Below are 26,279 nucleotides of genomic sequence, written 5' to 3' on the forward strand. Positions count from 1 at the left end.
TTTTTTTTTTGGGGTGACTTCAAATAGATCTTTTTCACATCTTCTGAAGTTGTGTGAAGTTTGTTTTTTTTCTGTCAAGTTTGGTTATTTTCTTTTTCAGATACGTACAAATTTTGGATGACTCTATAAATCAGGTCACCAAGACCTCTGCACGCTGTGCTTCACCTTTTAAAGTTTTAATGTAGTTTAGGCACGTCTCTCTGCCTGGAATGACACAAAAACAAAACTAACAAACTACTTGTAAAATATAATAGAGCAAACAGAGCAAAGTAAAATATCCATTGAAATGTCCCTGCGGCAGGTTGACCAAGTTTATCCCGGAGTAATGAGAGTGAGAGAGAAACTACCCATACAGCGACAGAGTCTTTAAAGAAGGACATTTAAAAATACAATGTTTGGCTCTGCATCCCGTACCTCAGAATTCTGAGGAATTCTCATAACTCTGTACAGTCCTTTAACTCTGCCAAAGCCTTAGTTTAAAGCCAGAAATCCCACTTCCACCACATCAGCCCAAGCACTTTGCCTGGAAACTAAGAGGAGGATTAGAGTGGAGTCTTCAACTTTATCTACATTGTTGGATACAAGAATTGTCAGTCATTATACATATGAAATGCTTTAGAGGTAGATATTTAGAGCTAGTTCACCTTAAACAACAGAGAAAATACAGCCCTCCATGTGCACTTACAGAGCAAAAGAACTGGTTACACTCATAAGGAACTGAGACGCTGTACCAGTAAAACCAGTACTACTGAAAAGGAACCAGAAGGTACTGGCACCGTTTGAATTGGTCACAGCAGAGAGCTTTGTCAGATTGTAGACCAAATGAACAAGACCATACTGTAATGCTAATCTGTCAAGTCAGGATATTACCCAGTTAATAAGGAAAGGAGAAAAGGAAAGAGAAGCAGCAGATGCTAAAAAAAAAAAGAAGAAGAATTGAAGAACCTGTCATGCTTTAATTTATGCTACTAAAGGGATTTTCTTTGTCAAACTAAGACTTGCCTTTGGACAACTAAAGCCCACATAGGGCTTTTAATGTGAAGCTTTGTTATTGCATTGGTCTGGTTGGGCTGCTCTCTGCAGGAATCCTCTGTCTATCTCTTTAAAAATCTTCCATAGGCAACAGGTACAGCCTTGAAAGCATTTTTTCCTTTGCTTAACAGCTCATGTGGTTATGTCCCAGTTGGAGTATAGACAAAGATCCAACATGAATTACTCTCCAGCCCATTTAGCCAATGCATCTATCTGCTCTTATAAACACATCTACGTTCTGTTTCTGTCTGAGGAGAAGAGGGACTTTGTTTCGTGGCTAATAATAAGCAGAAAGACACCACCCTTTCTGTTTTTGACAGCCTTTCAGATCTGTGTGTTACCCATGACCGCTGTAAATGTCTGCGAGCGTTTCTATTCTTTGTTTTTTTCGTGTTGTCTCCTGTATTAATTCAGCGGGATGCAGCAGAGAGACATAGGTTTGCATTGGAGAACACACACACATGGGCGGTGTATATAAAATGGAGCACATAGCCTTAGCTCTCTCCTGAACGAACAGAGCTGAGAATCTGACAGTCTTGCCTCTCTCTCAGTGTCATTGAGAAAGGTTGCCAGAGCAACCGCTGCTGCACTCCTCCCGAATGACAAATGTAAGCAAAGTCTACTGGAGGTCGACAAAGAGCGAGCTCCAGTTCTTTTTGCCCTGTTGTGTATTGTGTGTGTGTGTTTGGGTTTGGATTTTAAAGTCTGACAATGAATTAAATGCATGTTCTTTTTCTTGCCATCATAGAAATTATTGTTCTGACCTTGGCAAAAAAAAAAAAAAAAATCATATTGAGATCATTGAGAAAGAACACCAGCACAAAGATCCCAGTGACCCAGCACAATGACCTAACACAGTAACTAAATCCATATCTGTAAGCCCTCACCCAAAATGATGCTTTCTCTCCCTTTTTCTTACTGTGGAACCAACTAACATCTTCCCACGGGACCTCTAAGTTTATGTAGCCGGTTCACTGCAGTCATAGTCTCTGCACAGTTTCAGGAACATTGATCGAGTACAGGGGCAGGAAAGCCATACAGTATGGTGCGTGATTTCTCTACTGTGAGAAGCACGTGGGTGGTGTATTAAGCTAAAAGCAATATAATTGCAGAAAAGGCTATTCTGATATTCTACAGGAAGTAACCACCGCGCCGAGAGCCAAAGAACAAGATCATATAAATTAAATGGACCATTGCGAGGGAAAAATACAAAAAAGAAAAAAAAACCTTTAAAAAAAAACAATGTGTGTTTATCTAAATATGCTTTGCAACTTTTTATGTTGTTGTTGTTGTTGTTGTTGTTGTTTACTTTTGGCTGTTAAATAATTTCCATCACACTTAAGAGTATAAACTCACTGAAAGTGGGTCAGTTTAGTCCAAAAGAACTACAAAGATGTAGAGAAGTACTTCTTTCAAAGTAGCTCCTTTCAAAGCACAGTGAAAGTTTACTTGAAGAGAACTTTGAGAAGTAAACTTGAATCCATTACTCTTTCATCATGATTTGGCCTCCTATTAAACAGTTCCATAACTTCCACTGTGCCATCATAGTCATTTTCTTTTTATTTATTCTCCTGAGCTAAAAAGGGAATTGATTATGATAAGAAGAGGAGAGAAAGGAAGGAAAGAGATATTACCCTGAAGTCCTAGAACATCGTCCCAGCCGTCATCAGGCCTGCCAGGCAGTGGGAAACGGTGAACACTCTGATCTGAGGTCAGTGCAATAGGGCATTTTGGATAGCATTTCCTCATGAGCTGCACTGCAGATTCAACCAAACACTCAAGGCTCTTGGTGGCCAAGCACATCTGACAAAAAAGAAAAGAAAAAAAAGGATCATGCACATTGAAAACACAATAAAAGAAAGCAAATGTCACCCCTTAAAGCAGATGGAGCAGCAAAAAGCAGAAAATCTATAAAGTCTTTTTTTTTCTCCTCAAAGCTTTCAGCGTATTAGCAATTGGTTTGGGCATTCGCTAATGACTGGGGTTGGACCACTTGGCTATAAAAACCATTGCCCTTCAAACTGCTTGAAATATCAAAGACATATGATTAAAGCAATATGAACGGAAGAGTGCAATTACCAAAAGGTAACAGAAAATACAACTAGAGGAAATTGAGAGGGAAAGAATTTCTCAAATGCTGAAACAGAACGCAGATGGCGGTGTTTTGTAGATAGTGGAGATTTGTTTTTACCTGTGTGGTGTGGTACAGTAGAGCAATGCCCCCCTCTGCCACCAGGGTGGTTCTGCCAACACTAGTGTTTGAGGCGTGATGCAGGCAGTGGAGGAGAGACCGGCGAATGGGAACGTGCTCGTGGCTGGCATCATTGATGTGCCAGTCCTCATACAGCTTTAACAGGTCAGAGATGTAGCCCTTGGCAACCGCTGTTTTACAGTTTGCCTCTAAAAACAACAACGACAACAAAACATTGTTCATGCCTTTCAACTTCATAAGACAATCCAAAAACATCAATCAACTCGCAACAACAAAACTTCAGGGTATTTAAAGATAAACACAGAGCAAATTTGTAATAGCATTCAGTTGACTATAGTGTGTAATCAGATTTAAGAGTGGCAAAAGTCAGATGGGTTATGTCATAAATATAAATGATATGAAACAGAAGTAAAGTGATGTAGTGTACTGATAAACAGACTGCACTTCTGTATTTAATAATCCAGTAATCTCACTCTTTTTTTTTTCAATATACAAATGAGGCAGAGACCAAACATCGTCTGACCGGTTGAGAGCCCAAGACACTGTCATGAATGGATTAGGAATAATTAAAAGGGTCAGGAACTGATTCAGAACATCTATTTAACAACGATCCCTGGCCTCCATTTAAGCATTAGCCGGGATGGCATGAAAGAAAAGAGCATCTTTGCAGTCGCATTAGCTTCTTTGTTTGTTTACTCTCTCGCGAATGAGTACATATTTACCGGGAAGAGCTACGCTAGGTGTTTGTGTTCCAAATGATGCGAATACATCACTTTCTTTCTTTCTTTTTTTTCCTCTATGTCATGGTTGACGATGCATTTTACTGGGAAAAATAATAATAATAATAAAGAGCATATATCATTGTTGCACTAAAGAGTTACATCAACAGCACAATAACGGACTCTAATGGGAAAGGGAGATAGAGAGCGGGGCAAAAAAAAAAGCATGTCAGAGTGATTAATGTTTTCAAATTGGTACAACAGGTAAAGCTGGAGAAAAAAAGAGAGGGAGAAGCGAGAGGATGCTAGGGGGAGATAAGAAAATATTCAGTTATTTTGCTGATGTGGGTGAGGATGGTTTATTGTCTGTATCAAAGTTGTATTTGAGAGGTCAGTGACAAATAGTCGATCTAGAGAAAATTCCTTACTGCACGTAATAGCAGCACAAGGTAAAGTATCGCTATATCATCCTGTTAAAGATTTATCAGCTTCACGGCTGAACATTAATATTAATATTCAAGTTTTTGGTTTGTTCAGCCGAATACAAAGTGGAGAGCTCAATGTCGTTCACATGTTACTCCGAAGAGTTAAGCGAACGTATTGTTTGATTGGCTTAGAAATCCTGGCCAGTGTAAAAGAGGTCTACAGTATGTGCACCATCAAAAAGGGATAAACAGACCCATTGTTTTGAAAGCTGCATTTTCCTCCTCAATAACTGTCTATATTTATACACACGAAATGAACTGTGCTGTCACACAAACATTTTCAAAGGTCAGCCTCTTAGCGTTCTAAAACATTAGGGAATACATAAAAAGTGTGATATCCTGAATCATTAAAAATTGACTTTTTTTTTTCCTTTTGATGACTCAACAGCGGAAACAATTTAGCGGTTGAGTCACGTCACCGCTCTACCTAAAACATGTTGGTAACATTTGATTTGAGCCTGTCTGGTTTCTGTCACTTCTTCTGTTTATGTTGTTGTAGTTTTATGTGTTTGGATATTGTTTAAAAATTACAGCGAGCAACAGAGTCTCAACAGGCTATGTAATAATGTTGCACAAATATGTTTTGGCACTGAGTGCTTTGTTTTTCTTGCCAAAACCATGGTCACATTGCCCTCAGCATCACTTGCAGCTGTTTTTTTTTTCACAGTGCAGAAATAAACCTATTATTCTTTAAAAAAAAAAAAAGAAAAGAAAGAAAGAAAAAAAGGCTAAAGGCACTTCTCCATGACGACAACATGAAAAGCAACAGCTTGCAGATCTAACAGTAGGACCTAACATCAAGTCTCCTCATATCTATAGAAGGACTTGGAGAATAGCTTAGTAAAGAGGTGAATTCAGACCACAAGTAGTGAAAAAACAGGGTGGAAAACCCAGACCAAGAGTATGGTATGAAGGTCAGTATAGTGTGCGTGTACACTGTAGTTAGTGCTGGAGAAGCATGTTGTACACCTTCATGCTGACTGATATCAATACGCACTATGGGATCCAGAAAATGTGGCCTTAGGGAGAGAGCCTCAAGTGTGTGCATGCTGTGCCTGTACGTGTGTGTGTGTGTGTGTGTGTGTGTGTGTGTGTGTGTGCGCGTGCGTGCTTTCCTTCACTCTCTGTCTCTCTGTCTGTCTCTCTCTCTCTCTCTCTCTCTCACTTCTCCCTGGACTAACTCAGCATGGGGTCTCTGGGCTGGGAGAGCTGCAGTCCTTTGCCTGTCTCAAATACAGCTTGTTAAAATATTAATGACCGTACTGGTTTTATCACATTCCCATGGGGAGGCGCTGGTGATGCAGGGTGGGTTCACCTCGAGATGGATGCATGCGGATAAACGGGAGGGAAATCTCACCTAACACATACTAATTCATGTTGTTCTACTCACTAGTGGGTCCTGCTGTGTTAGGTCGAAGAGGATGAAGAATGGCTTCGAGAGAATCAGATTAACGCCAGATATAGCCAATAAGAAAGAAATTGGGAAACACTGTCTGTGTTTTCTGGAGATGTTAGATGGAACTGGAGTTTTTATACCCGTACTGCTGACCTAATAATATAAATCAGCATTTCTATAAAAATGTCTATAAAATCTCTCAGAAAAAGGAGGAGTACATGAGAAAGGATATGGGTCCACATTAAAGAGGCAGTCTACTTTGATGAATCCTCTTTAATACACATTTCAGTACATGGGCTTGTTGTAGTAACACTACGAAACCATAACATATTAAAAACAAAACCTTAAAAGACAAGCAAAAACTTGTAAAAAAAAACCCAAAAAAACACACACACTCACACTCTCTCTCTCTCTCTCTCTCTCTCTCTCTCTATCTCTCTCTGATCCCCGTAGGTCCAGCAAGAAACAGTAAAGTGAGATGGAAGGAGAGAAGAGAGAGAGAGAGACAACGCAAAGAGAAAGAAAAAAGAAAAGAAAGTCACGCTGCTTCACATACACTACGAAGATAAAGAGAGCTGACCGCACTATTTGGTGATGGTAGCAGTGCTACTGCTGCTGAAAGAAAGAGGACTAATTTTACCATCATTCCCCAGGAGCAGCATCTTCAGAGGTGGCTCCTGAAAGCCCTGGAAGCGTGACGTTATTCACAGGCAGAGCATACTCAAGCAACTGCAGTGCATCAACAGGTGCAGAGCCTGTATACACAATGAGGGAACTAGAACAGAGTCACACTGCCACCTGCAGGTTAATGTTGGTAATGCAGAGGGGGGAAATGTGTTTTATAAGGGTAATCTTTGCAAAAACAGTCTGCCCACTAGCTTTAGGCAGATTAATAGCTCCAGGATTTGGGAAGCGACTTTTTTTTTTTCTTCCTTTTTTTTCTTTCTTTCTTTCTTTTTTCTCACTCCTTATGCATTTTGAATGAAGCTGAAGACATAATTTGATTCTTTTTTTTCTGGGAAGGAAAATGAAATTTCTGTTGAAAAACTAGGGCGATAAGCATAGCCTGTTACAATAATAGTGAAACAGACATATATCTCTATATCAAAATCATATTTTAGATTTGTGGTAATAGTTGTAGCCTAATAAAAGCTGAATTATAAGGTGTGGGGGTGGGGAGGGAGCATGTAGACTGAGAGGGATCGTATGATAAACACTTGGCTATCTGGTACTGCTGTGAATGAATAAATAAACTGTGTACAATTACTTTTCACAAATATGTGACTTGCCGCAGGTAAACAAATCAATTTAACCACTTCATGAAGATCACATACTGTCGCATATGCGACAGTAAACAAGGAGACTACAGTTTACAGTTCAAAAAACAACTCACGCACGGACAAAGACAAATGTACTGAAAACATTCCTCGTACGTGGGTGACATTTGCTGTAAACTAAATGATCCATTATCAATCAAGGATCACATTAATGAATGAAAAGCTAAACGGCAAAGCATTTGTGTCTAAAAACACATCAAGGTGAGCTTCACACATCTAACAGGAATGTCGTGCATCTGAAATGAAGTGAGAGACGTTAAAAGCAGGTTTACTAAATATAACTGAGTAGAGTCACTGAGAAATAGTCACTAAGGTTTGTGCTAAGAACGACCTAGAGCTAGCTGCTTGATAAACTAGATGTCGTGTGGAGAGGCTGCAACATGACAGACTGCAGTGAAAAAAATAAACCCTTTTCAACCCCTGTGTCGACTCCATTTTGAGCTGACATTCAGTAAACCCGTTTTAGAAACAATGCAACAACTGTCACCGCAAGTTTCTGTTAACAACATGTTCATCAGGGACCACTCTCCATTTCTAAAAAGCCTTCACCAACAAGGAGGTTACTCTGTACTTTAAAAAAGAAAAGAAGGGAGGGGGGGTTGTATTTTGAAAGGAAAATTCTAGAACAGTGTATTTTCTCTCAATTTTGGTTACAAGCATCTGTCTCACTGAGGTCCCCATACCCCAATGTCACCACAACACATTTTCTGCTTTTTTCCTCTCTTGTGCCAAAAAAAACAGTGATGCCTATACAGCGAGTAATTAGGCCTCATGAAGCACTACATATTCAACTTACACGTCAAAGAATGCATTTCTTGTATGATGATAAAGCATGAATTCATGGCCATAGTGTGGCCTTGTAACTGACTCCTCAGATAGATGTGAAAACATGGTATCCCTGTCTTGTGAACCCTTTTACATGGTTTTAGATGGCCCTGCTTTGGCAACAACCCTCATCCTTTACTCTGTATCATGCTGTAACAACAACAACAACAACAACAACAGCAATAATAAAGATAGGAAAATACTTACTTGAGCATAGTAATGCTGCTAGAGCATCAATAGCAGCCCTGTAAAAAAAAAAAAGAAAAAGAAAAGAAATGGATCTAGGGTTATACAATTTATAATTCACACCCTTTTATTGATAATAAAGTAGTACTTTGTGAGGAATGCAAAATAGAGGGGGGAAAAAAGAAAAACAAGATTTTGGAAGTCAGGGCATGCCTCCAGCAGCAGTCAGCGATTTCTGTTTGCTGAAGCGCAAGGCAGAGCTACGCTTGTCTGCACGAACAGGATTCCTGTCGCTGACATCAGACGCTGTTATATACAGTGACAGGATTTCTGCTGAATCAGTGCCGTCTGAAACAACCCTCCACCCCACCCCAGCATCCCTCCACCACCTATTTTCCCCGACCAAAGACACGGAACGAACATGGAATAATTATGAATGCATTTTACAGTCCTTCTGCTCTCCGTAAATCCAGCCGTCCGACAAAATGTGAAATTTTGAGTTACGGATGAGAGTGCTGACATATTGTTATGCCACTAAGGGATTGGGGGGAGGGGATGTGTGTGAAGAGGAAAACAAGACAGCGCTTGTTGCTCTTCCAGGAACATAGCAAAATGTCACTCGCTTATGCTGTTGGGTTGCTCAGCATTTGAGAAAGAGAGAGAGGGAGAAGAGAGAGAGAGAGAAAGACAGAGAGAGAGAGACAGAGAGAGAGAGAGAGAGGGAGGGAGAGAGAGAGAGAGAGAGAGGGAGGGAGAAGGTGTTTCTCCCTCAAGAGACACTTGTTCCATGAGGCAAAGCGAGACTGCTGCATGTTAACCTGTATGATTTTTATTTCAATATCTCATTAATGAAGTCTGATAATGGTTATTATTCCACAGGGGAGTTCATAGTGTGCCTTGGTACTTTTACTTCTATCGTCTCTTTCACTCCAAATGAATCTAGTGGTCTCATAGCACTTCAGCCAATGTTGCACAAAAGCCAGCATTGTGCTGTTTGAGGCAATGAACACCAAACAGATCATCAGGCCAATTTCTCCCCAGTACAGCTCATCAAAAATACAAAAGTAGGATCCATATCTGTTATGTTTCTTTGAACACGGGGTCATGCAGTTGTTACACACGATGGAAACACACGCACATGCATGCACGCACGCACACACATACAAACACCTCTACCCGCTGCTGCTGCCACTGCTGTTGTTGTGGCTGACAATGAAAGGCAGCCAGGAGCAGATCAATACAGCCAACATTTGTGCTCACTCTCTCTCTCTCTCTCTCTCTCTTTCTGTCTCCCTGTCTCTCCCTCAGACACAGCAGGTGTGTGTGTGTGTGTGTGTGTGTGTGAAAGGTGGGAACATCAAACAGGACATAGAGTCTCCAGCATTATCTTAGTGGTAGGTGGTGAAGGCTCATCACTGAACAGCATTTGAGCTCTTCTCTCTCTCTCTCTCTCTCTCTCTCTCTCTCTTCTCTCTCTTTTCTCTCTGTGACTGCGTATTGTGGAGCTCAGACTACTCTCAGCCTCTAACAGCAGGTCAGAGGTTTGGATCAGTTTTTCTAACCTCAGCAATTACAGGGGAGAAGAAATATCCTGTCCACCCATCAGCAGCTATGAGATTCCATATATTTACTCAAATGGTAACGTTTCTCATCAGTCATACGTAATCAACGGTGTTGACGTGACAGTGGGTAATGTGGGTACTCTTTGATGTTTCTTGATTCCAGTGAAATTTATGACCCATTTCACTGTAAGGTTAAGCGCTGAATGTCATTTCCATTTTGTAATCATTTTGTATCTGCAATCAACAAACAGTCTGATTCACAAACTGTAAATATTCATACAAACTGTTGTAAACTCTGGAGTTTCTGTTTAGTAGCAGACAAATACTGGAACCTGACCAGCATGTGCTCTTCTGTCTCACTAACACAGGGAGGGGACTGAAATCAGCTTTGTCATGAATATGTTCCAGTAATCTGTGCACCAATGGGTATTCTTCATAGGATGAACACAAAACAAAATCATGAGACAGCTCTAATTCCTTGCAGAGAAACAGGGGTTTCTTTTACAGGAGGGACCTTAAGCTAAGTCAGTGAGCTGGCGTCAGTTGGCAGTAAAAGAGACCATTATTATTCACATTTCTCCCATGTAACTGATTAAGCTTAGAAGAGGTCCCTGGTATAGCTAGTATACTCCTTTTTATGTCTCTTCTTGTGTGTGTGTGTGTAATTTATGTAGTATTCGTTTTTAATAGTCCTTTTTTAAAGGACTTTCTGTGACGACAGGTTTAATATCTTTTGCTTACTGACTAGCTCTGGTGGTTTGCGGTGTTGGTCTAGCGGGACACCAGTGCCAAATGGATTTTTCTGAGTTTCGGTGACCAAACGGTGACCTCACCAATTAGCGGTCAGAGAGTTTTCACAAATGGGAGCTGCTCTTAAGCTTTAACTCTCCATCAAACTAATTGCTGCAGCTAATCAATGGAACTCTGAGTCTGTGTGATAACCTGCCAACCCTGCAGTGCCTCATGCCCAAGGGCTACAGACCTGGACTTGACACAATGTCAAATTAGATTCTACATGAATGCTGGACAAGTATGGGGTAAGGCTAAGCAAATGTCTGTTATGTGTGTCTATGTGGTCTGTATGTGTGCGTGTGTGTGTGTATATGTATGTGTGTGTGTGCGCATGTGTGTATCTCTGTATGTGTCAGAATTCCCATTAGATTCCAAGCCAAGAACAGGGAGCTTAGTAATTAGACTTGACTTTCTGCTGTGTTCTTCCCCACCCACAACCCTGCATGTATGTGTGGCTATCAGCAGGTTGATATGGAATCTGTCCAATTTTTTTGCAGCAGTCACTGGGGAAAGAGAGAAAAGTGGAGAGAGGGAAACAGAGAGAGAACAAAAAACAAAAAGCATGCACTACCTCATTATCTCTGTTTACTAAAAGAACACAACAATTAATGTAAAGAAAAGACAATGACAGCTGTCTCTCTCTCTCTCTCTCTCTCTCTCTCTTCCCTTTTTCCATCTTGTGAAAGAGCACATTTGATACAAAGGCTTTGTTTGTACAGAAAAACAGCAGAAGGAGCTGATGTTTTAGTTGATTGTTGCTGTTGTCAGTTAGCAACAGTACTGAGAGAAGGAGAGACCCCGGTGGGGTGTAGTTCAGAGAGAGACAGAGAAAGAGAGAGAGACAGAGAAAGAGAGAGAGAGAGAGAGGGGGAGAAGAGATGGCAGTTGGGCCCCAGGGGTCAGGCTTGTCTGTCCAGTGTCAGCCAACACTTGGGCCTTGTTGGTCACTTAAAAGTGAGAATGTAGCCTGGGTCACTGAAGGTTGAGCTGTGTTTATGCTGACATGCACTGTAACTGTCACTCAAAGGGGTAAAGACTGACAGTGCTACCAAGAACACACACACACACACACATACACACACACACATCTGTACACACACGTTACAGGGTTTCAGAGAAACAGGAAAGCTGTGATCCTTAGGCATTCCAGATAAGAACAACTGCTACACTACATGAAAAAAACATTTCGAATTTTGAAGCAGCTAAAGCACAATTACAAAGGCAGCTGTACAGCTCAATCTTACTAAGTGGAATACTAATTATCAAAATATGTCAGCTATAAAAGAGGTCTGACAATCAGCAGCAGTAATGCATGCTTCTGAAAGCACTACAAGACATTTAAAAGAGGCCAGATGGTGAGTTTGAAAGTTTACATGTTACAAAAAAAAACTGGAAAAAAAAAGATTGAATAAAGCAAGGGCAATAGCTAACATACCTAATACATCAAAACTACAAGAGCAAAAAGGAACAGAGGTCTCAAGTCAAAGCTTTGCAGTATGGTTATTAGGATATTGTTAAAAAAAATACAATGCAACACAAGTTTATAGTAGGGTTGCATTATTCTAAAGCAACAATGCCACATACACAACCATAGACTGCTAAATGGATTTAAAAAGCAGCTTACTGAAGATTAGAATGAGGTCAAACACCTTTCCAGGCCTATCCAATCACTTGTTCTTGTTCACATCACCTAATCTTCATAGAAGGTTCTGGAGAACCAAGTGCGGAGTACATTTTAAACATTTTTCAGTTCTCAAAGAACTGATGACCTGCCCAACTAAACACCAGTCCAGTTTAGAAACAGACACAGTTTAAATTCCTTTTACAAGCAAATTTGAATAACAAATTTGATTATTAAATATCAATAGACCATTTGGCGTTTCCATGGTGAAACCTTTCAGCATGTTTTTGACTGAAAAATAGATTTCTTATACACTATGCAAAAGCGGGGTCCTAAGAAAGGGCCAACTATGCCCTGTGTATTGATCGTGTATTTACCTAAAAAGTACTTATCTGACTTCACAGCACTGACTTATATTTAATATGTTTAAAAAAAAAACAGCCCATACAACAAGGTCAGTATTAATCAATATTTACTAGAGTGCTAGATTACTACAGTTGGATGAAGTGTGCCCTTTATAATTACTGAGTACTGCTATGGTACAATGACTCATTCAACAACAGGCTTTTCAGCTTTAGTCAGCGGGCTTCCCAGGGGTGACTGTTCCCTCTCAGTGAAATCAAGAGAACCGGGGTAAACGTGAGTTCACCGAGTTGCTCTCAGCCTCTCTGCCCAGCTGACACTGAGTGGGAGGTTACACGTACTAATTATAAACGCGCAGATGAAAAAATTGTTCGTGGAAACCACATGGGGTAAAAAAAAGTGGTTCTGAGCAAAGGATAACTAAACATTTTGCTTCTGTTCCACTTGTTTACTTTTTTTTTTTTAATCAAAGCATGTAAAATTGTTTATGCGTATACTATTTCAAGTATTTGACTTTATGCATGAACTGTTAGATGATAGAGTAGTGTGAGTAATCACATACATGCAGAACGAAGCTTAGTAGATTTAGTGTGCTTGACAGCTGATGACTGTCTTATTGGTTGAACCACCCAGAGACTTGAAACACAACACAGCACCATTGCAACATGCTATGCAACCACAGGAATACTTCAGTATAGCACTGAGTTACTCCTATGAGCGTGACCCTAAAGACATGACCCCCACTGACTCATTCCCATCACGCTAATCAATCCATGTGAATTCCATCATTTTCATTTACACATTCTTACATGTCAAACATTTTTACCCTATTAAATCAGTGGATTAATGGAATTGCTCAAGGTACTACTATAACCGACATGAGAAACAAACACATATACACACACACACACACACACACACACACACAGCTTGTTTGCCAACTCATTGGAGTCAGACAGACACACTCGTCTTTATAAAATGGCCTGGGAATCACTTTAGAAATTAGTCAGGCTTAATATTTCATCCACACAGTACGTGTTACTGTAAACTCTTTTGGTGTGTGAGTATGTGTGTGTGTGAGTGTGTGTGAGTGTGTGTGTGTGTGTGTGTGTGTGTGCGTGTGTGTGTGTGTGTGTGTGTGTGTGTGTGTATGTGTTTGTGTATGTTCGAGAGAGAGAGAGAGAGAGAGAGAGAGAGAGAGAAAGAGAGAGTGAGTATGGGAGCTGGAGCAGTAATTTCCAGCACTCTCAGAATGCAGAGCTGGTTAGACTGTAGAGCCAGAGACTGCTGGCCTTGGCATGTATCCTGCAAGGCCCAGAAATGATGGATGAATGTGACACACGATACTTACTTAACTGTACGCAAGTGCTTGGTAGTGTGAGGGTATATCAGTTTGAAGACCGCGTCCAGCCCTCGGTTCCTTCCGAGCAAGGTTGCCGTGGTGACTGAAAATAAATAAATAAATAAATAAATTTAAACCCCAGTGGATTGGTAAACAGGGACAATTCTGACTCCTTTAATCCCAAAAAAGGAGATTATTTAATTGGATACTCTTCTCCCATTAGTAGCATGTATCAAGCCTTTCAGGGACTTCCAAATGTCTTAAGCAATTGTTGTAGCTTTGAGGCAGCACAACTGATTTGCCAAAATCCTGACTACGTTATCAACTGACAGTTTAAATCAGGTGTGACAGATCACGATTAAGGCAAATACGTGATATGCCTGATGGTACTTGAGTGAAGGATTGAGAAACATGGTACTAGAGGGCTGGTTCCATGTTACAAGATTTCTTTTTTTTTTTTTTTTTTTTTTAATGAAACTCAAATATCCAAAACATAAATGAGGAATGTGCACAGATGATCCTTCCTCTATTTTTACGCCCCCGTTTCACTCTCTCCCATTTCTCTTTGGAGCTGATGGTGCCATATAAACAGACAGAAGTGAAGCAGCATCTTGTTAGAGCAGAGGGTGGAGGTTCTAGTGTTTCAAAGATATATTTCAAAGTTTTACGATAAAACATAAAAGCAACATTTGGATGCCATTCCCACTGATAAGTAGTGGTTCAAGCTTCCCATAGCTACAATGGGAAAAACAGTTCTGTTAAATGTATCATTCATAGAGCAGCTGAAATCCCTTTCACGATAAGTAAACCCATATCCTTGCAAATTTCAACCAAATACATAAGCAAAATGACAGCATGTTTGATCCAATAAAACTTAAATACATAAACACATTCTCCATTTTGCATTTAAAGGTGGAAAACCCATCCTCTCTCCCAGAGCAATTTCCTTATCTTACTCACCTTCCAAAATTCAATGATACTTTTGTGTACATGCAAAATGGCACAACAAAGCTCTATTTACCGCTAGGGACTGTCTCCTGCTAGGATATAGACTATCATTCTCACTTCAGTCAGTCAAATGCAAAAGGATTGTAACATCAACAAACTGGAGTAATGTAGCTTTGTACACAATGTCCCTGTCTTACAGAATACTGACTGCATACAAATAGCGTTCAGAATGCGTTTGGTGCCCCTTGTGCAATATTCTGAGTGTACAGTGCAATGCTGGGTCTACAAAGTGGCTTAATACCGTTCCTGTTCTGGAGATAAGGACTTACCAGAGGAGCAGAAGACCCTAAGGAGCCAGAGACAGGCGGCTGCTCTCCTGGCATGGTTCATGTTCTGCCTCAGCAGACTCAAAGTCAGCAACACAGCCTCAGCCTTTTCTGCCTTCACGCCAATCCTGCAATCTGAAACAGACAAAACACACATGTACACACACAGGGTTCGGATCTACGGTCACTGCTTTAGAATGGCAGCTCAGACTGGATGTGGTGTGTCAATGGTCATGTCATTGTTTTATCACGGTATAACCGCAGCCTCTGCTTTTGACACCAAAAATTCTCCTTGACATCCTTGACATTCTTTCTTCAGCTTATCTCTAAATTAATAATGTGTTTTTCTCTGACAGTTCTGATGGAATGGGACCCTTTAGACCTGATGCTACAAGGAGTTGAAGTATTATGCTTTAGCAAGTTAGAATTGTACAAACCTGCTAAACAGAACTGATGGCCCAACAGCTCAAGTCTATCAATCAGTCACAATATGTTCGCTGAGGTCAGCTGTAGTGATTTTTAGAGCAAGCCCCTAAATTCAGCTAGTCAGTTCTCTGAAATGAATAGTAGTGTTAAGGGAGAACATACAAGAGAACGGGAAAATTCATGTTGAAGATTTTAAGACATCTGGTCATAGGGTCAAAACTATTCAATTCTTTTGTTCGCAGCAGAAAATGAAGGACAGGAGGAAACCTTCCCCCCCACAACGTTTTTTGAACATACTTGATACCCTTGAGTTAGCTTAGCAACAGTATTATCCAAAAAAAATCAAGGTCAGTTGAAGAGCTAAGTGCTGACTGTTGATTATACAGAGTTGAGCCATTGTTTTGTGTATGTTCTCAGACCTGGTTCACCAAACTGGCAGAATTACACAGTGGGGCCCAATGATAAGTATTTGTTGATAAGTTCTAAATTCAGAAAACCACAGACAAGTGCATTGTATTAGGCAAGATCCAATATACATGAAGCTACAAGAATTCGATTGATTTCAGGCTTTGCTTTGGCCGATGGCCACTACGGAGGATGGAAGCAACTTTACGCGCTGTTCCAGTAAAGCTTTGACAAGCATTTAACAGCAATAAACGTGTTCACTGGGGCCAACGTGGTCGAGAGCACGTGTCTCTGACAAACCGTAATACTGACGTTATGAAGGCTTAATACTCTGGGGCAATCGTTCCCGCCTCTCCTCCATCTATTCACTCACCTCGTTGGCCAACTTTAGCCAGCAGGTGCAGCAGAGGCAAAAGGATGGTGTAGTTGGGGTTAATGGTCCTGGCCGTGTTCACCAGGGCCATCAGCAGAGCTTCACTGCCACCTTTTGAGATCATGTAATGGATGCGTCTGTCCGTGCCTGGAGAAAACAACAGGGGGATACTCCATCACTGTCCAAAGATGGACGTTACGGTTTTGCAAGCAATCAGCTGAAATTTATTTGCAGGTCTTTCAAATTGCTGCATGGTAATGATATTTCTCTCTCTTTGGGTAATGGGTAATAACAATTCCCTATGTTTTCTGACTTCTGTGGCACTTTGTGTGAGCTCAAACTTTTTTTTTAATGTACTCTACGTGATAACTAGGGCTGAAGTCTCTAAGTCAGGGATAATTACTTCACAGTACATTAATTTCATATTAGTGGATTTTTACTATGTTACTCTGCCATTAGAATCACATTTTTCCAGTTGTTTCATTTGATATCCAAATGCTCGGCCAGATATCTACACATAATGCATTTGAATGAGCTGAAAAAGGGGGAGGAAATGTTGCTGATGTCAGCACCTCTTTTCTGTTTTTCTAATATTGGTCTCTTGTTCCAAACACAAGGCCTAAATCTATGCTCACAGAACACTTCCCTATACCGGAAAAGGTTAATCGTATTAATATTTATGAATTTATATTTCCTTATTGATGTCAACCTGTGACACCTGCCATTGCATGAGCATGTTTTAAATAGTGAGGCAGATTTAAGTTTTAACAGCGAGACCAGGTAGAAAAGAACAGCATGACTTTGCTGTAACCCACCTGCAGAAAGCAGCTCATCCAGAACGTTGAGCGTGTTAAGCATACTCTCAGTATCATCTCCATTCTGCAAAGGCAGAAAACACAACGACTCATCTAAGGACATGAATTAAACCAAGATCCTGCAGATCCAGTATATTCCTCAGCTCTTCAAAGTTTAACGTTACAGAGCAGCTGACCACCACTGTCTCTCAAACTTCTGACTCTTTATAACATATTTGTTTTCTCTCTCTCTCTCTCTCTCTCTCTCTCTCTCTCTCTCTCTCTCTCTCTATCTCTCTCTATCTCTCTCTCACTGATGAATCAGGCACTGAGAGTGTCCCAGACAACTCAGTGGGACAGTCTCAAATAGTGCCTGTTATTGGAACGCAATGCTCCAACTCATAAGAGCTTTCCCCGCTGGGGTCCTGCAGTTAAAAGCAGCAGCAGCAGTTGGCGGCTGGTCTATGGGGGTCCATAATACCACTGAGAAAAGACCTCACAGCTGTGTTTTCCACACTCAGCTTCGTTAGAAAAGAAGCAAAGGAGAGCAAGTCAGGAAAACGAGAAGAGAGAGAGAGAAATAGGAAACGGAAGAGAACAAGAGAAAGAGAGGGAGAGCTGTCCTGTCTGCACTTTGAGTAGCTTGTTGACATGTTTGGTCTATGATTATCCAATGGCAGTACAGTTTGGCAAGGCATCTCTTCAAGTCACTGCAGGACTACAATACACTTATGCCAGGGAACTGTCTCTACTTCACATTAGTCTTCTGACAAAGGAGAATTCTGTCAGCACAGAGGTCATATGTTATAGTGGCTACAGTTTCACTGTAATTGTGGACCAAGACAAATTATTATCGTAGTGCTCAGTGTTCAGCAGACACTAATAACTTCAAAAGCTATGTAAAAACATATCTAGAAACCAAAACCGTTATATAAGGTTTTAGTGCTATTCCAACCACCTTAGTAAGAACATTCATGAAATGTGATTGAGCACTGCATGAATTAAGCGTAAGTTAAATATCTGCATATAAAATGTGCGCCAAGACATATTCGCTGTGTGGCAAGTGTAAGCCATCAGACTGTGTAATATTCCTCCGTAACGATTACATCATTCAAAAAATAGACAAGGGCACAAAAATAACATTTGTGGTTGGAGGTATGTGATTTTTCTGGTAATGAACAACTAAGGAAGAAATCTCACACAGCTAAAACATTAGTTGCCGCACAAATCCATCTCAGAAAGCAGTGTGCCTACAACCACCATCTGGGATAATACCTGCCTAATTGAGTCACAAAAGGATAACTAGAAAACTTTGCCAGCTCGTGCACCCAAATAACTAAAGATGATCTAACTTTGGGTGGAAATGCTTCAATACATTCCACTAAAAATATCCATCGGCCTTGAAAAAATGTATCATGTTATGTTTGACCATAACGTGGGCGTTATACTCCGCTGAGCTACTCTTCAAAACATTTTTTCAAACCCTCTTAATCCTTCTAGTTGTGAAAACTAACCTTGGAGGTGAGTTGGGCTCAAGGCATGCATGTAATTTCAGGTACACAACCTTCAATAACCATAACTATGGGCCAGTAATAGAGGGTTAGGAGTTTGCATGTGTGTAGTTTAAAATGACGAGCGTTTTGTAGGCTAAGTGCATTTGCCTTTTGTTGACCTGGCCTCGAAGATACTTACTATGGACTTGAGCTAGCAAGAAACTATCCTTGGTTAAAAGTTCAAAAGATAAATCTTCTAAATGTGGTTCCATAGCAATAATCATCATTGTACTGCTGTCAACTGAGGGAGTGTGCTTCTACAATCATGCGACAAACAGCCTGTTTGTGAATATCAAGATTGTCTTACTTGATGAGACAAATTTACCATGAGACTCATAATAATTTACAAATTGCAGGGAGATTTAACCCTACCAAATTCTCAATCTGTATATGAATTTGATTATCTCTATCTTCTGAGAATTAATACACAAATTAATATCAGATTTCAAATGCAGGATGCTTAATCCGAACCTTTTAGAGGTAGAATTACGTCAAAAGATTGCATGACCATCTATATTACTTCTAACTTTGTAATCCAAATTGATTACACGGCAATCAAGTCTTACCATACGAGGTGCTTATTCACAAGAGTTAGTTTTTAGTTGAGGTTAAGAGAAACAATAAATAGAAACATTTTGTATTAGTAGTACTAGTAGTAGTAGTAGTATGTATGTATGTATGACTCTATGATTATGATTAATAATGGCAGAAGATTTTTTCTAGCTTTTATTTATTTATTTATTTATTCTGGTTATTGCCAAGACTTCTGTATAAAGTAGATATAGTAGAGCCAAGACAGTTTAGACAAAGTTTTATGTAAATTCAAGTATGAGGAGGTAATGGTAGGGTCAGTTAATTTCTCTGTTCTATCTTCAAAAAAGAAACACGACTACACTACCTTTAGTAACCATGAAAAGTGTAAACAGCTTTAATTAGGATATATAACTCTTTCTTGAAGTTGTGTGTATGTGCATGCTAGTACCAAAATTTCAAACACAATACACTGATTGCAATGAGTTCTCCTCAAACAGTTCATTTGACTCCTGGACCACGTAGGCTAATATTCTACTTTACAGCTATCAATCCAAATACATGCCCAGTGTCACTGGAAAATAATTTGATCCCAAATCACTTTAGCAGTTGCCATCAGGCAAATAACCACGACCAGCACTCTGAATACTATTCACTTCCTTGTCCAAGATGTTTAACTTGATACACAACTGTGTGCAGCTCAAACGACTTTCTGACTTCATGAACATCAGGTTTTCGCCCTTAAACTCCCCACACCGCACCCCAACCCCAGCATTACAACTACATTAAAGAGGACGGGAAATGACAGTGTGTTTTATCCAGTAGAAGCGTGTCAGTCTTAACATGTGATGATACATGCAGCAGCATATATGGGGGAAAAAAATCACGGCACTGTGTGCACTTTACATAAACTAGCCTAACAGGAGAGAGAGTAAACACGGTGATAATAAAGGACTTTTCTCTGGGTGTTGAGAGACTGCTCTTCACACTCTTTTACCCCACCCCCTGCCCCCCACACACACACACCTCACCCCCACATTCGGTATGGAAACACTCTGTTTGAGAGCCCGTGACGGTGCTGCGTGAGTCGTTTAACTTATTTTGACCACCGCTCTGTTTCAGGTTGTACCACGTCAGAGAAACACGAGAGAATATAAATACCCTCTCTTACACACACATACAAATACTCACACACACACACACACACACACATAAACATATATAAACATACACACATAAAAACATACACATGCTTTTAAAGCCTTTTCCTACCTGAAGTGAGGACAGGAGAACTTCCAAACCACTGGAGCTTGGAGCTGCCATAGTGGGCCTTGCTCTTGCTGGACAGTAGACGGGGATAGAGGGAGGGAAACGAGAGAAAGAGAGAAAGACAGAGAGAGAGAGAGTGTCAGTACACTCCTCAAAGGGAAGGACCAGCTGCGGCACGCGGCCTCCCTCTGTCTTAACTTGTAGAGAAAGGCGAGATAGAGGCCGTTAGTCAGAGGCGCTTTCAGCTTCCGAGGCTGAAATTCTATCTCTGCAGATAAACCTCCCCACAGACTCACACCCTCACTCCCTCCCTAGTCCATTTGTGCTTGAACATTGAGATGAGTTTCCTATAAAAAGAGGCCTGATGAGACACAGGGATTAAGCCAAGCCAAGCACTTTATAGAAGGCGGGACACAGAAACCCCCCCCCCCCTCACACACACACACACACACACACACACACCACCCGTAAGCAAGATGAAGTGATTATAGGTGAAGAACACCCAAAATGAAGGAAAGGTCAATATAAAGTGCTTTACCAGGGTATTTCATTGGGTGACCACAAGCTGCTGGAATATATTCAGCGTGCCGTCACGCAGATTGTAGAGAAATTTCTAGAACTCTGTTGGAGGGATGCCACACCAGCATTTCACTTGCAATTCTATAGCTGGGTGTTTTGTTGATAGTAGTGGAAAAAGCTGTCATGGTTGCCGCTCTAGAGACGCATATTAATATTTAGCTGGGTTGAGATACGGTGACTGTGCTGTGGTGTATGGTTAGATTGTTTTCAAGCTTGTCAAACCGTTCAGCGACAACTTGTACCCTACGAACGGTGCCATTCCTGGAATAGACCACTTCAATCAGGATAGAATTGCCTCCCCATAAGATGTTGATGATGGCTTAGCCTGTATTTATTGGCATTTCAATAGCTCAGTTATTCACTGGTGGTGAATAACAATGTGAGAATGCGCTTGTAATATTCTCCTCATTGAATCTCCGTTATAAACTGCGCCATTCTTCGGTGTTTACCTCTCCATACAGGGGATTAAGCAATCCTAAACCTTTCCAGGAAAATGAATGCCACGTCGGAATCAGGCCACAAGCAGTGTTCGTTTGTGAAGCTCCTGCCAAACATGCCCAATCACCCAATCTTTCAAAGTCAATGAGATCTTTGTCTTTCTCTCTCTCTCTCTCTCTCTCTTTCTCTCTCTCTCTCTCTCTCTCTGGTCATGAGAACCAAAATAATTGAAAACCTGTGTCTGTTCAGTATTTTTGTACATTACCGAAAGCATAACAGTGCGCTAATTGCTTATTTAACTCAGTAAACACACCTGCATGAAAGCTAGTGTTTTCAACATATTTTGTGTCTCTCATTTACTCAAGCATTTCCTTTATTTTGATCGTGACTCGTTCATGTGTGCATGTGTGTGTGTGAGAAAGAGATGTGGAGCAGAGCAAGTGGTTAGTATCTTCAATGACCATAAAAACTAGATGTTTATCCGCCAAATGAGAATTAAAACAAAACAAACACAGATGATTGAATGATTGATGATTGGCTTAACATTTGCAGCTGCAAATCATTTCATGATCCACAGTGAAGATATTGCATTTGACATCAGGCGGAAAGTAAGGAAACACAATATGGCTTAATGAAGACTAAGAATTTGATATAATGAGGTTTCCTACTTTTGCTTGCTCTTATTACCAGATTAATTCAACTGACATAAAACCATCTCTCCACTGGCTTCTCAAGACTGAGTATCAAAAAACAAATGCTATTGCAGAGGTTTTATCATGTCACGACAATCTCTCTCTTCACACAGCACATCTGAAAATACTGTATGGCCATAAATGAGAATCTGGCTAGAAAAAGCACCAAAACGTGCACATGATGAAATAATGTAACAAAATGTCAGAGTGCACAGATTGCTGAGATACTGTAAATCTAAGAGAGAAATACATTGTTCATTAGATTTCCTTTGATAGAACATCTTGTGTGACCATGAAAGGTGACTGTGCACATTAACAGCAGCTATATCCCATAGACAACACTGTTTCATAGCTATAGGACAATGAAGTATACGGCACAGTCACATCTAAACACACACACATGCATACATACACAATTATATCAAATCTAAACACACAGTTATGAATGATGGAGAAACAATTAAAATTTAAAGTTTAAGTTAGTCTTAAATCGGCAGTTCATCTAAAGTAACAGATTGAGAAATGGATTGTTTTAGAACTCCACATAAACAACATCACTTTGTCTAGAATAAACCTCTATCTGTAAAGATAACGCGTTGATACTCAAGATTAAGTAATCTGTAAAGGAACATCTAAATTTTGAGATTTGAAATATGAAATATATTGTGTGTGCGCGATGGCTATAATATTGAAAGTTTTTCAGTTGTTAGAAGGACTCTTAAAAAGCCAAAGCAGCGTGGACTGAATTTTTCAATACACTGAGTAAACTTCACTTTCCACAAAGTGCATCACACAAACCAAACATCAGAGAGAGAGAATCCTCTCCGCTGGCTCACCATGAAAGTGGAGGTAGATTTCACACGTACTCTGAGTCTATGATCATAGAGATAACACCAAAATACTAACGGTCACACCTAAACTCATTATCAAGGGACATTTACAGAGGATTTTGGCTTTCTCTTCAACTACAAAACACCTGAAAACTGAGGCAGAAGTGAAAGATCTTTCAAAAGCTGAAGTCACAGTCATGCTTAAACAAATCCACTCTATTAGGTTGTACTGTTCCAAACCCCCATTAAACTCAACTCCAAAAAGATTTGACTTCTGACATACACAAAACGCAAGCGTAGCACATTCTGGCAACTGATCATCCTACGGTGAAATGCGAATGCTTTTGAAAGCTGATACATGACACTGTTTGATTATATTGGTCCCCTTAACGCTTCCAGATCTCAGGAATTGACAGATGAACAAGACAACCCTCTAGCACAACTGCTGAGAGTTGCCCTGGCAACACTTCATTCCACTCCAACCCCCCAAACCCCTCATCACTGCCCACCCCCCACCCCCATCCCCCAAGACCTCTGGCACAAGAAACCCCTCAGCCATTCTCTGACAATGACTGTTCGGTCCACTCCACCCCATACCATCTCCCCAACTTACCAACAGCACTGTCCATCACTCAGACCTCATTAAAAGCTCATTCGCCTCTAGTGTTTAATCACATCCTATGACAGCACCATTATGGGCTCAGAGTGAATCTAAATGTCCCATCAGAGTATACAGAGTGGAGGAAGGGAGATGGTGAAGAGAGAGAGAGAGAGAGAGAGAGAGAGAGAGACAGAGAGGGGGGGGTGGGTGGCGGGGTGGGGGGGGGGCCTTGACCGAGCATGTGCACGGTTATTTTTACCTTCGGGATTAGAGAGAGGATGGACGGCGCAAGCCGTAAAGCACACGCGACGACAGGCGGGCATCTCAGGAAGACCCTGGCCCTGGCGTAACGGACGGGGGAGAACATGACGTCCAAGAGAGACGTATGTAAAAGTAAGAAATAATGTAGACTCGAATTCACAAAACACCACAGACTTGTGGCAAGCTAAAGCAGCACCCGTACAGGAGAGAGGATGCGCCGAATAGCCAAGCTGTCTGAAAAGAATGGTTGATGGAAAGTTTTCAGATGATAGAAGAAAGCCAAGAAGGCTTTTCATGCCATTCTGATCAAGCCACCATTCGTCATCAAGCAGTTTTGGTCGGTACCGTCATGCTGTGTTGTGGACGGTTGAAGGAATTTTCTAAATCTCCACCACAGTTAAACACTGAGATATCTGGCAAGTAAACAGCTGGGATGGATTGTTTAGTATACAGAGGGACAGGCATACGTGTTTAACCTCCATACACAAACCCGACAGAACAGAACCAAACTGCTGACGGTTGGGATATAGTTTCACTATACTGACAACATTAGACAATGTAACAAGACTGAGGAAACCAGTGAGGTGAAAGTATTGTCGCAGTCAAGCGATAAATAGTTCATCAGAGCTTTTTTTTTTGTTTTCCTTTGCAATTCTAGCCAAGTGTTCACGTTACTTCCCACTGCTCTTCTTGTCCCAGTGATGCAGTCTATAGCACATACCGATCTTAACCGCCCCTTAGAATATGAACAACACAAATTGGAGTGACTCGGCTTAAATGGTTGCTATACAAAAACGGCGCGTAGTTTGATATCTCTGTGAAGGACCTTGACCTCCAACCAGACACCCAGTAGGATGGGGTGAAGGGGACACTTTTCTGGCTGACAAAAATATTGAGCTTGCCCAGCCAGCGTCACAAAATCTGTCCTCGCCTCTCCGACTGGATAAGCTTCATCTGAAGAGGTCTTATCTCAAGATCTGATTTCAAAAGAAGAAGCTCTTGTTTCCACAGTTGTGACTGGTGTTCCTGAGTTAAAATGTAAGTTAATGACTCCGGTCTAATTGCCACCTTAATCGCTGAGGGGGTTTTTTGTTTTTTTTAATTTTAGAATGGTTTCCATGGACTGCAGACCCTTGTTCTCATCAGAGTCCAAATGCAACTGCTTGTCATAGTAATTCTCACTCAACATACCACCAAAATCAGATATCACAAACAAGCTATTTAGAGACGTCTGAAAATAAACTGTGTGACTGGAATTCACACATTAGCATCTCTGTTCAAAACTCACAAAAGCCTTCCTCAGTTATTTACTCCCTAATGAGGGTACCAATCCTCTCGTTCAACATTTTGGTCAGCCGGACATCTGAAAGCGTTGTTTTGAAGTGAGCATGAATCATTTACATATGTAGCGCAATGCAAACCAACTAATGTGTTTTGGGCTTTTTTCTCTTGCCCAAAAGCACTTCACAAATTAGGGAAAGACACAAGTTATTTGTTCCATCTTTAAGTTTAAAAACACAATGCACATGTTTACACAGGCTGTATGGTTTCTTAAGCATTATTCTTTGACTGTGCTAGTTTGTGATAAGTCAGACTTCTAGCTCTCTTGAACCTGTCTTTTTCTACATTTCACTTTGCTTTTGCTGTTAGGAGCAGAACAACACCCCCTGTGATTCTCCAATCGGTGCTTTTTTCTATTGCTTTGGTAGAAATGTCAAAGAATGATTTTCAGTTAAGTGAAGAACAGTATTTGAAAATGGCTTTATATCCGTAAATGAAAGACAACGAATGCCTTTTGGTTCATTCATTTGAATCTCAAGCACTGGGTTTTGACAAATGTAAGTGATCTTTATAATATGAGTAAAAATTGGTACAGCTGGTACCGGTTTTAATTTGGATTTGCACTATACTGTTTGGTCTTTGGTCATTTAAAAAAAGAGAGACAGACAGACAGACAGACAGACAGAGAAACATTACCCAGTGACACAAGAGTTCTGCAGGTGTGAGTGTCACTCTTTGAATGACAATGCATCACTCTTTTGAATTCAGGTCAGTATATTTCCACCCTCTTTTCCATTAGTATCTCCACTACATATGAAGCACAATCACAACAATCATTCAATGACTCCAAATTAGTTGGAATATTATTTGTGTTAACAGTATTTAATCTAATCCTATTAATTACAAAAAACAGGGAAATAGAAACAGGAAAATGTAATTGTCTCTCAATGTGCTTTGGACAACGTAAATGACGTAAGACATGATACAAGTATGCCACACATCAGCGTTCAGTTTAATTAAATATATACCCATCCTCTTTTCCATCAGTTTCTCCACTAAACATGAAAACAATCACTGAGAAACACTGAAAAAATTCAAAA

At 40.5% G+C, this 26,279-nt stretch overlaps 1 protein-coding gene across 1 annotated transcript in view; it reads right to left on the reverse strand.

The window, feature by feature from the left end:
• agbl1 (AGBL carboxypeptidase 1) overlaps positions 1-20,560 on the reverse strand; it is a 101,907-nt gene extending 81,347 nt beyond the window's left edge. Inside the window, exons 1-8 of the mRNA XM_030787767.1 lie at positions 20,501-20,560; positions 17,166-17,229; positions 16,351-16,497; positions 15,150-15,281; positions 13,882-13,975; positions 8,214-8,251; positions 3,224-3,432; positions 2,667-2,835 (exon numbers count right to left, since the gene is read on the reverse strand). Coding sequence (XP_030643627.1) covers positions 2,667-2,835; positions 3,224-3,432; positions 8,214-8,251; positions 13,882-13,975; positions 15,150-15,281; positions 16,351-16,497; positions 17,166-17,229; positions 20,501-20,551 — 904 coding nt within the window. The 5' untranslated portion in view covers positions 20,552-20,560. The remainder of the gene's footprint in view (positions 1-2,666; positions 2,836-3,223; positions 3,433-8,213; positions 8,252-13,881; positions 13,976-15,149; positions 15,282-16,350; positions 16,498-17,165; positions 17,230-20,500) is intronic.
• Between the last annotated feature and the right edge of the window lie 5,719 nt (positions 20,561-26,279).

Source organism: Chanos chanos, chromosome 1, assembly GCF_902362185.1.
Source record: "Chanos chanos chromosome 1, fChaCha1.1, whole genome shotgun sequence".
Classification (NCBI taxonomy): Eukaryota; Metazoa; Chordata; class Actinopteri; order Gonorynchiformes; family Chanidae; genus Chanos; species Chanos chanos.